The 14,204-nt window shown below is 43.3% G+C and overlaps 1 protein-coding gene across 3 annotated transcripts in view; it reads left to right on the top strand.

Annotated features, from left to right (window-relative positions):
• Positions 1 to 14,204, top strand: part of OSBPL3 (oxysterol binding protein like 3) — an 861,863-nt gene that overhangs the window by 513,334 nt on the left and 334,325 nt on the right. For all 3 annotated transcript variants that reach the window (XM_078663459.1, XM_078663461.1, XM_078663460.1), the window contains exons 7-9: positions 5,070 to 5,183; positions 6,830 to 6,994; positions 9,896 to 10,022. In XM_078663459.1, coding sequence (XP_078519585.1) covers positions 5,070 to 5,183; positions 6,830 to 6,994; positions 9,896 to 10,022 — 406 coding nt within the window. The remainder of the gene's footprint in view (positions 1 to 5,069; positions 5,184 to 6,829; positions 6,995 to 9,895; positions 10,023 to 14,204) is intronic.

Here is a 14,204-nt window from a genome sequence, read left to right as displayed (position 1 = left end):
ACACTGAAATTCAGCTAGGCCTCTTAGAGCTTTATATTGTCCAAAGCTCCTTTTCTTTCAGGACTCGGCTATCAAAAAGGTACATAATAGCTGCTGTCCTTAATATCTCTTAGTGCTGGTTATTTAAAATATTATTCATACCGTACCGTACATTTGATTAATAAACCTCATGCAAGAAAATGAGTTTTCAAGATCTATAACTTCTCATTCCATCCTTGCTATTTCTCAGTCATTCTCTCATCTGAGCCACCAATTAAAGTTGTCAAAAGATTTTTGTCTCTTCCCTTAACAAAGCTTTAATGTCAATATAGTTAAACATTAAAATATCCTCACTCCAATTCAAAACTACAAAAAACTGTTTTGGATCTTCTCTCTAAAAATACCTGGAGATATTTAAAGCAAGATGTTGTACATACCCAATATGTTTATTCAAATAGAATATTTGCAGTTTTCATTTTTAGGTCGAGCCTAGTGGCAGCGCCCATGCACTGCTCATTGTGCAAGACTGCTGTAGAAGAGTATGGGAGAGAAGCTGCGCCCACTCTCCGCTCATATTTTTCATAGGCTTGTGTCATTGTCTTTCGTAAATGCTGCCAACGGATTCGTTAAGTCTTGCTAGTCCCTCCTTAGTACAGCCTTGTCTTCATTTGTAACCTCCCATAGACATTGGCCCCTTTACTTCGGTTGTTGCACGGGACCTGTTATTTAGTCTATCAGCACTATTTACATTAATGAGTTTCTCTTACTGCGGGCTGGACATGCGCTGCTTCAGCTGAAACCACTTGTGTTTTTAGGCAGCAGGGCACCCTCGTAACACGGGGTGCCTGCTTTTAATCACTTGACCCAGCATTATCTGTCTGTTTCAACCCCCCACAAGCAAAATGGATTTCAAAATGATTCGCGAATTAAGTCTTGTGAATTCCAGGTAGCGCTTAATCCTGTGCTAATGGACTGAAGCTGACAACAGCACATCTGTATTACACCTCATTTGCACTCCAACCACCTGATGGTTTATTTTAAAAAGCCTGTTTTATGAACAACACCACCACTACCAATACCCCAACACCAATACCACCACCTCCAATACCACCACCTCCAATACCACCACCACCAATACCACCACCACCAATACCACCACCAATACCACCACCGCCACCAATACCACAAATACCACCACCACCAATATCACAAATACCACCATCACCACCACCACCATCACCACCACCAATACCACCGCTAATACCAATATCACTACCACTAATACCACCACCACCAATATCAATTCCACCAATACTACCAATACCACCACCAACACCAATATAACCACTGCCACCAATACCACCACTAATAGCTCCAATATGACCACTACCAATGCCACCACCACCAATACCACCACCACCACCAATACCACCACCACCAATGCCACTACCACCAGTACTACCACCACCAATACTACCACCACCAATACCACCACCACCATCAATACACCACCACCAATACCACCCCCACCAATACCACCACTAACACCAATACCACCACCTCCAATACCACCACCTCCAATACCACCACTACCACCACCACCACCACCACCACCAATACCACCATCACCAATACTACCACCAATACCATCACCACCACCAATACCACCACCACCACCAATACCACCACCACCACCAATACCACCACCAATACCACCATCACCAATACCACCACCAATACCACTACCACCACCAATACCACTACCACCACCAATACCATCACCGCCATCAAAACCATCACCGCCATCAAAACAATCTCCAATACCACAACCACCACCAATACCACAACCACCACCAATACCACCACCAATACCACCATCACCAATACCACCACCAATACCACTACCACCACCAATACCACCACCACCACCAATACCACCACCACCAATACCACCACCAATACCACCATCACCAATACCACCACCAATACCACTACCACCACCAATACCACAACCACCACCAATACCACAACCACCACCAATACCACAACCACCACAAATACCACCACCCCAATACCACTACCCCCATTCCACCACCACCCTCAATACCAACACCACCACCACCCCCAATACCAACACCAATACCACCACCACCAATCCCAATCCCACCACCACCAATACCACCTCCACCAATACCACCTCCACCAATACCACTTCAACCAATACCACCACCACCAATACCAGTACCAATACTACTACCACGAATACCACCACCACCAATACCACTACCACCAATACCGCCACCAATACCACCACCACCACCAATACCAATGCCTCCACCAGCAATACCACCACCGCCACCAATACCACCACTGCCACCAGTACCACCACCCACCAATACCACCACCACTAATACCACTGCCAGTACTACCACCAAGACCACCGCCCATACCAATACCACCACCACCACTTATACCACAACCACCACCGATACCACCACCAATACCACCACCAATACCACCAGCACTAATACCACCAACACCACCACCATCAATGCCACACCAATACCACCACCAATTCCACCACAATACCAATAGTACCACCACAATATCAATACCGCCACCATCAATGCGATCACCAACAATACCACCACCACCAATACCACCACCACCACCAATTCCACCACCACCACCAATTCCACCACCACCACCAATTCCACCACCACCACCACCAATTCCACCACCACCAATTCCACCACCACCAATTCCACCACCACCAATACCAACACCACAAATACCAACACCACCACCACCAATACCACCACCACCAAGACCACCAGTACCACCACCATCAATACCACTTGTACCAATACCACCACCAATACCACCACCATTGATACCATCACAAATACCAGCACCTCCACCAATACCAGCACCACCATCAACACCACCAACACCACCACCACCATCAATACCAATACCACCACCACCAACGACCACCAATATCACCACCACAACCAATACCCCAATCACCAATACCACCACCAATACCGACAAAATGACCAATACCACCACCAAAACCAATACCATCACCACCAATACCACCACCAACCCAATACCACCACCAACCCAATACCACCACCACCAACAATAGCACCACCACCACCACCAATACCGCCACCACCAATGCCGCCACCAATGCTACCACCACAAATACCAGCACTACCAGTACAAGTACTACCACCACCAATACCAGCACCACCAATACCAGCACCACCAATACCAGCACCACCAATACCAGCACCACCAATACCAACACCACCAACACCAATACCACTAACACCAATACCACCACCTCAGCGCCTCTTGTTCACTAGTAACATCAGGAGCACTGCACGAGGCCGGAGCTGCAGCCAAGACCATCCCTCTCTCCCTCTATGCCTGCCCTAAAGCACAGCCCGCCCTGCACCAGGAAGTGAAGTCCGGGCCCTACTACAGCTGGAGTGATTTTTTTTTTTTATTCGGACAAGATAGCAATGACATTACGCAATGCCACAATGCACACTCAAATCACTGAGAGGGCAGGAAATAGCCCCTCCCTCCCGCTTATCCTCCTGAGCTGCAGCAGTGTAGTCGCAGAGCAAAAGGTGTTGGAGCGCTTTGTTAGTGTTTATAGCTCGGATCATATGTAACTCTCACTTCACACTTTGTGTCAGTGTAATTCACAACACTTACACATCATCTTCACAGCACTATTTATCACTACTTTGAAGACATTGCAGGCCAGTCTCTTCCTCTGATATTTACAATTTAATAAGCGGTCGACAAGGCCTTTTATTGCAATGCAATCGGTCTTGCATTTGTGAGAGTTAAAGCAATTAGTATTGTGAATGACAATGCCTTTTTATTTATGTTTTAAAACCCACAACCTAAATAAAAGGTATTGTGATGTACAATGCCAATAGCTCAAACTCGCTTGAATGTGAGACCTATTACATTGCAAATGGTTGTTAATTCATCTGCAAGTTTTTTCCATGTCTGATTTACCAGCAACATGAGTGACTTAAAACTTTAGGCCTTATTCCAGAATGAGTGATTACACACTCTAGAAATGACAGAAGATTTCTTTTTTACTAGATCATTCTTAGTGCCCTGCCTCTTGATATTCACAACCTCTTTCTCAATTGTGGTAGTATTGGCCCATGTGGTAAAAATTATTGCATCCACATTAGTAGCAGATAAAGGGAAGTTTTGTGGTCCAGTAGTAAAATACCTACTGCTGCAACAATTACTGCTTGTGCTAATGTCCTAGTGATTATATAGAATATTGATATTACAGAAAATTCTAGCAGGTAACGTCATATGTAAATATGTTATAGCAATGTAAAAAAGATCAAAATACCTCAATTAGGGAAACAAATTGCAGAATTGTGTTGCCAATTATGAAAACTCTAGTATGGTATTTGGGTTTTTCGCGTTCAACATATAATCATTGAATTATGCTTTAAATGCGATTTGGAAGAAGCTGATTGATGGAAGAATGCGGAAGTGACCCTGCAGAGTGTCACTCAATCGTAGTTTTCTGTGAGGTCAAACCGGAGTTAGAAAATTTCGTATACTTGGGAGAAGAAAATGAAGGTTTTTATATTCTGTGCTTGTGTCAGACGATTTCACTATTTATTCTGTGATCGGATTTGATTGCTAATCAAAAATATTGTTCTGTGAGCGAGCCACTGAGCTGTACAAACCTATTTATATAAAGCCCCCGGTATCCACTTTATGTATTTGTCTTCAATCGCACCTTGTCTAAAGAAAAGGAAATTGATCTTTAATGCTAAATACTCTGGGGAAATGTATCGTACTGGAGAATGGATAACTATTAAAATAATAGTTTTGCATTCATCACCCAGGTGAGAATTTACCAGCATGCCAAAGATGGAAAAGAAAAATATATTTTAATTTCTGTAAAGTATAACATTTTCTACAAATTCATGCTTTGAAAATATGGGTTCCAAAAAATAAGAGCAGTTTCTCAAATGATTATAGCAAGGTATTTAAGGATCTTCAATCGGTATTGTAATGATTTCTTACAGATTGACAAAGGAAAAGTGCATGGATGTATTGATGTTGGTCTGTCTGTGATGTCCATCAAAAAGTCAACAAAATGCATTGATCTGGATACAGAGGAACACATTTACCACCTGAAGGTACAGTATATGATCAACAGTGCAGAGATTAGATCCTGTTGTAGATACATCACCAAACGGTTTACTTAGTACCTCTTAGCAACCTTAGGGAGCCAACAGTATCTTAGTGATTTAAAATTAGTTCTGAGTCTGGCATTGTTTTTTTTACACTCTCCCTCTAAACTCTGAACGCTCCAGAGTTGCTTTTAACTCCCTCCACCACGTCCTCCACTCTCTTATCCAACTGTGCACACCAGGGGCAACACACATTTAACAAAACCTTGCAAACGGTCATTCTTGCGCTGTCATATGCAGGGCAGGACATACCATATACTCTTTCATGCAGCGTTTACTTTCCGTTTGCCACAACCTGCACTTTCGTTGCCATACCTTGCACAGGCATTATACAGCTACTCTGCGTACCATGGGTGTTTTTATTACCAGGACATGAAGATTACTAAACCACATGTCAATCTTTTTAATATAATGCACCGTGCCTTTAGGGCTCAACAAGCCTATGTTAGGCTTGGTTTGGGCTTTACCATTAGTTTAAATTGCAAAGTCGAGTTAGCAGTGTAAAACTGATCTGGCAGCCGGCAGTGGCGGACTGGGAGTTATGCTCGCTTTCTCACACTCATGGTGGCACAATAAGTGCTGTAGCCCACAAGGGACACTTTAATTTTCCTGCCCTGGGTTCCCCTGGTAACATACACTAGGGACTTATAAGTTAGTTAACTTATGCCAATTGTGGGTGAGCCAATTAGACGTACCTTTTTAAGAGTCAAATGTCTGTTTGGCAGGACTAGGTGCACCTGCAGAGTCGAAAAACCAGCAGCATTGGTCCAAATACTAGTGATCATTCAGAAAGAGGAATTTCCTTACAGTTTACTCTACGCACCATAACTTCTGCGCGTTTTGATATTATCTCCTTGCTGTAATCAAATCCCTGTACTCAATCTTGAAGTTCGGACCATGTGAATTACTGAGTCTCCTTCTTTGCACTCCTCATCTTTGTTACTCTTTGCCTTACAGATGTAAACTCGATGCAAAATACCCCTTATTCTGCAAAGATCATGCCATTGACGTCCATCTTATCAGTTCTTCATCTTCACAGACTAATTGCAAAATGCTCATCTAAAAGTAGTACCATTTAATGGTTGAGTTTGTGTATTGCTCATTCTGTCTCCATCTTACTACCCAACCTACTATACATTACTTCTTTACCACTGCTTATCCACTGCAACCACTAATGTACTTCTGTTCCAATTAAAGCTCTGCACAGCAACTCATGTTGATGGTTATACATTCTCCAATAAATGTAATACAATAAAGATAAAGAGAGAACAGTGCTTGTGTTTTGATGGGTGTATATAGTGGTGGTAGCTCCACACTTCATCCATCCTGCTTAGGAAAAGAAGCTTCTAAGCTAAGTTCTGGTTCTGCAAAGAAATAGGTGGTAGCTGCAGGCTTGCACATTAATATCATTAGAATAAGCCTCTTCGGATGACTCTAATTGGATCCACTTTGGAACATTTTAATTGGCCCGCAACGAGGCCTTCAAAGCACAAATCCCCTAGAGAAAAGAAGGAAATGTTCACGGTCTAATAATTTTAACTTAAGTCGTTTTGATGGCTTTTCTTGTAATTTCAAACTGATTTTTGTTTCAGGTGAACTCTCAGGAACTCTTTGATCAATGGGTAGCAAAGCTCCGAGACCATAGGTTGTTCCGTCAGAATGAAATTGCAATGTTCCCCCATGATATGGAAAACCACTTCTTCCCGGTGTCTGCAGACTCGTCACCCTCCGTGTTCGATGCTGCTTCTCTCAGAAGGGTAATCATTATCAGTTGAATCACCAGCTTTTCTTTTGTTTAATTTTAAAGCATTACCAGCATGAGCTTAATATATGTTCTGATATTGTGCCATTACTTCAGGGGTGATAAGAAACCAGCACTTTTTATTTGAAGAGACCATGCATTACCAGTACAAGAAAATATTAGATGAATTCCATTCTCTTACTACTCTGTGCTATATAGATATATATATCACATATATATATATATATATATATATATATATATATATATATATATATATATATATGATATATATATGTGGCATCTATAACCGGCATCATTCTATATATCACATACATATATATATATATATATATATATATATATATATGTGGCATCTATAACCGGCATCAGCATTCCCCCAGCATTGTTCGCCACCACCCAGAGAGCAATACATGATGCCTTCTATGCGCTCTACTAGACTCTATACTGGTACAACGACAGTCTAGTATTTGTGATTTCCTCTTTGCCATAATCTTACTTGTGATTCCACCTCCCAGAGGACAGAGGCTCTGAATAGCCCGATCACGGAGCAGGAGATCAGATGTGGCATTTGTGATTCTTACACCTACAAAACTCTGGGTTGAGGTGGCCTTTACCTGTTGAATTTCCTAAAATGTATATGAAGCACCTACTGGTCTCCAAACAGCTTGAGGTCTATAACATTGCTCTTGCTGTGGGTAGTTTGCCACAAACTATGCGAGAAGCAAATCTGGTTTCACTGCTCAGATGGGAACGGTTAGTCTACTCCTACAGACCACTATCCATGATAGGCAGTGATTTATAAAATTCTTAGTAAGATCCTTGTGACATGTCTGCTGGGACATATGCCAGTGCTGGTCCACCCTGACCTTTAGATAAAGGGGCATAAATATGAATCATACAACTAAAGAAATGCAAGCTGGTAACCTCGCAAAAGAATTTCCTCCTTGCGACTCCAGGTAGTCTTTGGGTGCTCTCTCTCCACCTGACTGTGCAAGGCTGGGTGGCCCTCTCAAATGGTTATGCTGCCAAGACTCCTGTATTTCACAAATATAGCGATACTGGTCCCTCGCAGCATATTTAAAACATTGAATGCAGTGGTGGACGGTCTAATGTGGAAAAAGGGGTGTCGTAGAGTGGTACTGGCCAAGCTTCAACTCAACGGAGCATGGACGACAGAGATTTGGTGTTCGAACACTACTATCTTGCTGCACAGGTCCATTGGCCAACCTGTTGACTGGCTGGGCACCACCTAGCGGAAATATGTCTGGAGTCAGGGACAAGAGCCTTGAGGCTTGAGAAGGAATTGTTTCACCTGGGATCGGCGTGGTCTGTATCCTCAAATGCCCTCATTCGAGTGACACATGTGTGCCATCGTACTGTACTGAGAGTTGTACCTGGGCTGCCATTGTATGCTCTGACACTCCCCCTGGGCTCCATCTGCTCGTTCTGAGCAAGCATTGGTAGGGAAGGAAAGGCACTTTGGAATCGGTGGGTGGGTACGTTGGAAGGCTTGTTCCGAGATGAAGTCCTGGTCCCCTTTGACCTCCTGCCTGAACAAATAGGTCTTCTGGTCAGTCATTTTTTAGCATGCAGGCATCACATAAAGGCACTAGAGTGCATGTGGGACATTACCGAGACCGTGATGCACCCCTCCTGACGCAGGCCCTCTACACGATGGGTAATGGGTGGAGATTGGTTACATTGTTGACAAGAGCCATTCCTTATACCACTCAAGACCCTTTGAGAATCTTTTGGCATTCCTGGGAGCGGGAAATAGGACATGCATTGACCCAGAAGGAGTGAGACAGAGTGTTCATAGAAAGACAAAGGTTTTGCGCAATACCTGCTTTCGTTATGTACAATATTACGTATTACAGAGAGCTTAACACCAGATAAGATACACAAAATATATCCTACCGCATTCCCAGACTGTCCTCACAGCTGGGCCCCAGTGGTGGATATGTTGCATATATTTTGGAGCTGTTCCTCAGCTCAAGCGCTTTGGGTGGACGTCTGCACCATACTCTTGAGCGTGAGAGTGCAGAGGGATTTGGATTGCATAACTGGCTGTTTGCTGGACTGCTCCAGATGCCGTGGAGCGGGTGGAGCCACCAACCCCTTAATTGACCTGCCACTAATCCTCATCAAGTGGAAAATTATCATGCACTGGAAAGCCCCAGCATTGGCCAGCGTAGCGCACTGGAGTGTTGACGTGCAGTGGGGCATGTCGGAGGCAACGGTGCTGCGCTGCGATGAAATACGGCGACTGCTAAGGCGTCCATAGCGGCGGAGTGGAACAAATTGCTTATTGCCCTCCAGGACCCCCCTGTTGACGATGTGTGCTCTAAATGACTTGTCATAGCATGCACCTGCCTAAATAGCACATCCCCACAACGTCTCCCCCCTGGGATGACCACCCCTGGTTGATCCCCTCATTAACTGGTTCACAACCAGGACTGTACCACCCAGACACCGTTTATGTTCCATAATGGTTCAAAGGCTCACATTCGTGTTTGTGTTACACCAGTTGTATACTACTACACTGTCGTGGAATCTGGATGCAATGTGTGTGACTGTAATTAAGCATGCCATTTGAGATTCTTTGGTTTATTCATGATTCCTGTTATGCTGGTAGCAATGCATATTGTCAAAACTCAAAGATGGTTTTTACTGAAATGTGATTTCCTAGCAGTTCAGTCACTAGTGAAGAGTTGCTACAGGGCTGATTCCTATTGTGAGGTGTTGTCAATTTAAATAAATAGAAATGTTCTTTTTCTTCAACTACTCCATACTTGGTTAAAGTATACTTTAAAACCCCACACCGACCATGACGCTGATAAATTCCATGTTGTGAATGATTAATACATGTTATTCTTCTTCAACTCTGAAACAGGCAAGTATTTTTGCAAGGCAGAACTCTGTCCAGGCGGGAAGTGGCTTACCTTTCTCATGCTTAAGCAGTGAAAGCAGAGTTCCAGTTTGGCTCAAATCCTCGGAGGACTTGGACAGATGTTCCAAAGGTAACTGTACTATGGCCATTTTAATTATGTTGTGCTACTTGTTGAGTAACATCTCAATCTGTTGCTTTCTTTGATTTATTTTGCAAAAATAGTTATTTATGGCTCTTATACGGATCAATTATATTGGGCACTACGTACAAAAAACCCGGTTATTTTGCTGAGAACCGAGCAGTGAAAATCTGGGCTCTGAAGCCTGTGTTCAAGTGGGCACTGATCCGCTGCCTGTTCAAGTCTTCAGAGACCTGATGAAGGTGGTGGTATGGAAGATCATGCTCCACCATCCCCGCTGCCTTCTTCTACCTCTCGAAGGTTCCACACACTTCTTGAGTGGCGGGCAAAGCTCCATTATTACCAGCTGCCACATCCATTGCCTTCCACTGCACACGCCACATATCCGGTAGGAGTGGCCTGTGCTTGGTGCCCCATCTTTTAGACCAGCTCCCCTCTGCTCAGAGAGCAGCTATAGAGGGATTGTGGCCGTTTGCCAAAAAATTACCTTTTTAACATAAGTTGAGGACATTCTGAAAAATGGCTCAGTGAGTTAAATGCTCACCACTGACATGTGTATGATGTGGACGTCCAGGTATACAAAATAAATTACGCCTGCTTGGCTCGTGTAGTTTTGTCTACAAAAAGAGCACATGGCTCATGGTTGGGACTCCGAATAGACACACCTATGCTTGCTCATTGGTTAGATCTGCCTGAGAATGAGAAGTGACGTTTTAGCTTAAAGTGGAATTCCAGCCAGGCTTACCTAGTCTGCAATCCTCCTTAGGTCAGTAAGTATAGTAAAATATTACATAGGCAAGCAGTAATACAAGTTAGTTACAGCACTTAGAGGTAGCATATAATGTGCTTTGTGAAAACAAATATTATAGATTGGGGTCAGGGAGGAAAAGCATAAGGGACATTGGTGAGAGGTAGATTCTGTTAGTTTGTTTAAAAAGAAGAGGCTGAGGGAGTTGGAAACTAATGATGAAGTGCTTTTTATGAGAGGCTCACCTACGATTCCTCCACACTGGTAGTGATGGGATCAGATATAAAAATGTGTGAATAGGTACTTGGAGATGGCAATGTCTATAATGAAGGATTGGGTAGCGTATTTTTTGTGGACCCACCACTAGCACTCCTCCAGTTTTTCCATTAGGTTCTCTTCTGAAGAGAGATTGGCGACCATTGGGGATTAGTTCTTTTAGGGTGATTTCTGCATTATTGACTAATGAAAACAAGGTCTGGTGTATGGCCTGCCAGTAAGTTGTGTAATTGTTGCCTGTTTCTGTTTTTGCGTAGCGAGCATTCATTAGCATACATGTAATGTTGCTTTTATTTGACTGGTAGTGATGCTAGGTTGGGTACCAATGACTATGATCATGAGATGTAGGAGTCTTTTAAAGGCTTTTGGTTTCCTGTGAGATCTGCTATCTCGCGTCACGTGTCTATATATATGGACCATATTACACGTTACTCATCATGTATGTTTTATATCACAAGTTATTAATTGATTATAGTACACTTTTCTTGAGAAATTTGTATTTTAGAGAATAATGTGCTATAAAAGGTGTTTTGTGTGAAAATATGTATTGTTATAAATCAGATTTTAAATTCAAAGCATATTGTAAGGAAATTAAAAACACACGAATATTATTTTCTTTTATAGTACATTAACACAGGGTTTAACAAGTTCTGTATATCTCCGTATATCTAAAAATCACCATGGGTACCTCACCTGAAGCTTCTCTTTTTCCTACACCCCTCTGAAACTTCTACAGACTCTCTCTTGTCTAATAAAACACATGCTGTTCTACCCCTTTCGCTTGCCCTACTAACATGTCAGGCCATTTCTTGCCCTGCTAGACTCTGCCAACCTAAACCCATGCGCCTGTTCACTGCCTCTAGAAGTTACCTCTTTTACCACATCCTCAGCCATCTTATCAATGCAGGATAACAAAGGCACTAAACATATGATTTTCTCGTTGATTACAGATTGGAACTATTCTTCATGTTTGGGACATGGCATGTGGACAGTGCAGCCCCTTTCTCTCATGAAACAATCCAACATGGCCACAAAATTGTTCTCGGGGACTGACTTAACAAAGCAGTTGCAGGGCTTGCTATCATCCGCAAGTCCTCATTTTGATTACTTTATTTTATTGCCATCTAAGCCACTGAGTATAGTCACGACTGTAAATATGCAACCTCTCCTTGAGAAATTCTCGCTCCTTTTATTAATTTATAGATCTTAGATCCTCTCTAACTTTGCCTTCCCTGATTAATTCTGTGACTTAATCGCATCAGTGTTTCTCAAGCACATTTCCTAGATCTTCCTTGGCCACTTAAATATCTGGTCTGTCTATCCAGATATTGCAAATGCAGTCATTTTCTCTTAACTTTCATCTGTGCCTCTGTGAACGCCTACCCATTCAACTCAACAGACCCTAGGTGCTATCTTATTCAATCCTCCGTCTCTTAAAATACTTGGATGTCAATTAAAACCTGATGCCTTCCAGCCTCTCCTACATTTGGTTAGGCATAGTGTAGTAAAGAGGGCCACGGAGGTAGGATGTACTTAAAGATGATTTTTTCAAGCAGGTAACATGTTGAATAGTTCCAGACAACAGGTAGTCGAGTTGTGAAATGGGAGAATGCCAGCAAACCAGCCCAACAGAGGTCACATGCATGCACCTACTTATAGAATGTTCCCAGCTCCTCTCACCTCAAGAAATAGAAGGCTGTGAAACCAGCAGAAAACTGTCTCTGCATGTAGCCCCATTTTAGTGTTCATGAAATGTGCCAGAGTTCCCACCCTGACGTGGATTCCCAATCCAGAACGAAAATCTCAAGTTAAACTTCTTCGAAAGCCCCCAGAAGCGGTAGGATTGCCTAATACTGTAGTCCTGACCAGTAGAGCCCTTGGATCCTACGACAGCCTCAGACGGCATCAAGTGTACATGGATGGCACACAACGGGAACCACCATAGTCAGGCGCTTGCATGCTAAACACAAGATGGAGGCACGCCATGCCGGATGGCTCACGGCGCTCTTGAGGCAAAAAGTGTGATTCAGGGAGTTCTTATGGCGGGAGAAGTCGTGTCGTCAAGGAGCATCCACAAGGAGATTCGCGCGGCACCAACAGTGAGGTAAGAAGTGCGCGCTTCCCTCACAGTTTGAATATGGTGCGCAACTGCCAATCTGTAAACCGGCCCAACTGAAATCTGGCAAATGGAACGGTTAAACAGACATAAAATCAAGGAGTCTAGTGAAAGAAACTGTGAAGTAGAAGCAAATGACTCACCGGCAATGTCCCATCACTTGTCGACACAGAAACATCATAGGCAGGCAGAAAAAAGGCACTAATTAAAGCTGACTCGTCAGCAAAGTCCTGCACCAGTAAAAGTACCACATAGTAGGCTGAAGCAAAACAAAACTTGGTACATAGATGTGGTTTAGAAAGTGCCTTGGTCAGCAAAACTTTAAGCACATAGCAGAAAGCATAACTTGAAGAGATTCATCGTGACAAAACACTGCAGCCAAACTGACACCATAACACAGGAGGTGCTGAGGATCACACAGCGTAGGCAGCAACATGACTCCATTGCAGGCCGCATTGTAGTTGTATTTCCACAAGGTCATAGAGTGTGTGCCTGGGACTGCACCAGCGTGACTGAGATGAATTTTCTACCTGTAAAGTTGATGTGCTGGAAGGTACAAGCAGTGGAGGTAAAACCAAAGTCCAAAATGCGCAATATAAATGAGCACAACACGCCTGGGCGAGGGCTGTACGATGGAGATGACACTGGTGGGACTGAGAGGAGTAGTGCTTCATCTTTTCTAGTTTCTTGATGTCTTCTTTTCCTTTCTGAATGGGACTTGTTTCTCCCTAGTTGTTATCATGGTTGTTAGGTGAGGAACACGCATGTATAATGGTCATATTTTTACATTTCTAGTGGATACCTCCTCGTGTACTTCTTGTTGCCAGGAAATGTAGGCAGTAGTTGTGTTGTCTTCAGGCCCTCTTTTGTTCGCCAGGTACCTGAGATCCGCTTGTTTCACATAGGTTTGTCACCAACTCATCGCCAATTAAATGTAGTAAGGAGGTCCAAGCAGGTAGGATGTAATTAAAGATAATTTATTCAGCAGGTAACATGTTGAATAGTTCCAATCAACAGGTGGTTGAGTTGTGAA

This window comes from Lissotriton helveticus, chromosome 10 (assembly GCF_964261635.1).
Source record: "Lissotriton helveticus chromosome 10, aLisHel1.1, whole genome shotgun sequence".
Taxonomy (NCBI): domain Eukaryota; kingdom Metazoa; phylum Chordata; class Amphibia; order Caudata; family Salamandridae; genus Lissotriton; species Lissotriton helveticus.
The sequence above is the reverse complement of the archived record's forward strand: the minus strand, read 5'-3'. Positions and strand labels throughout refer to the sequence as shown.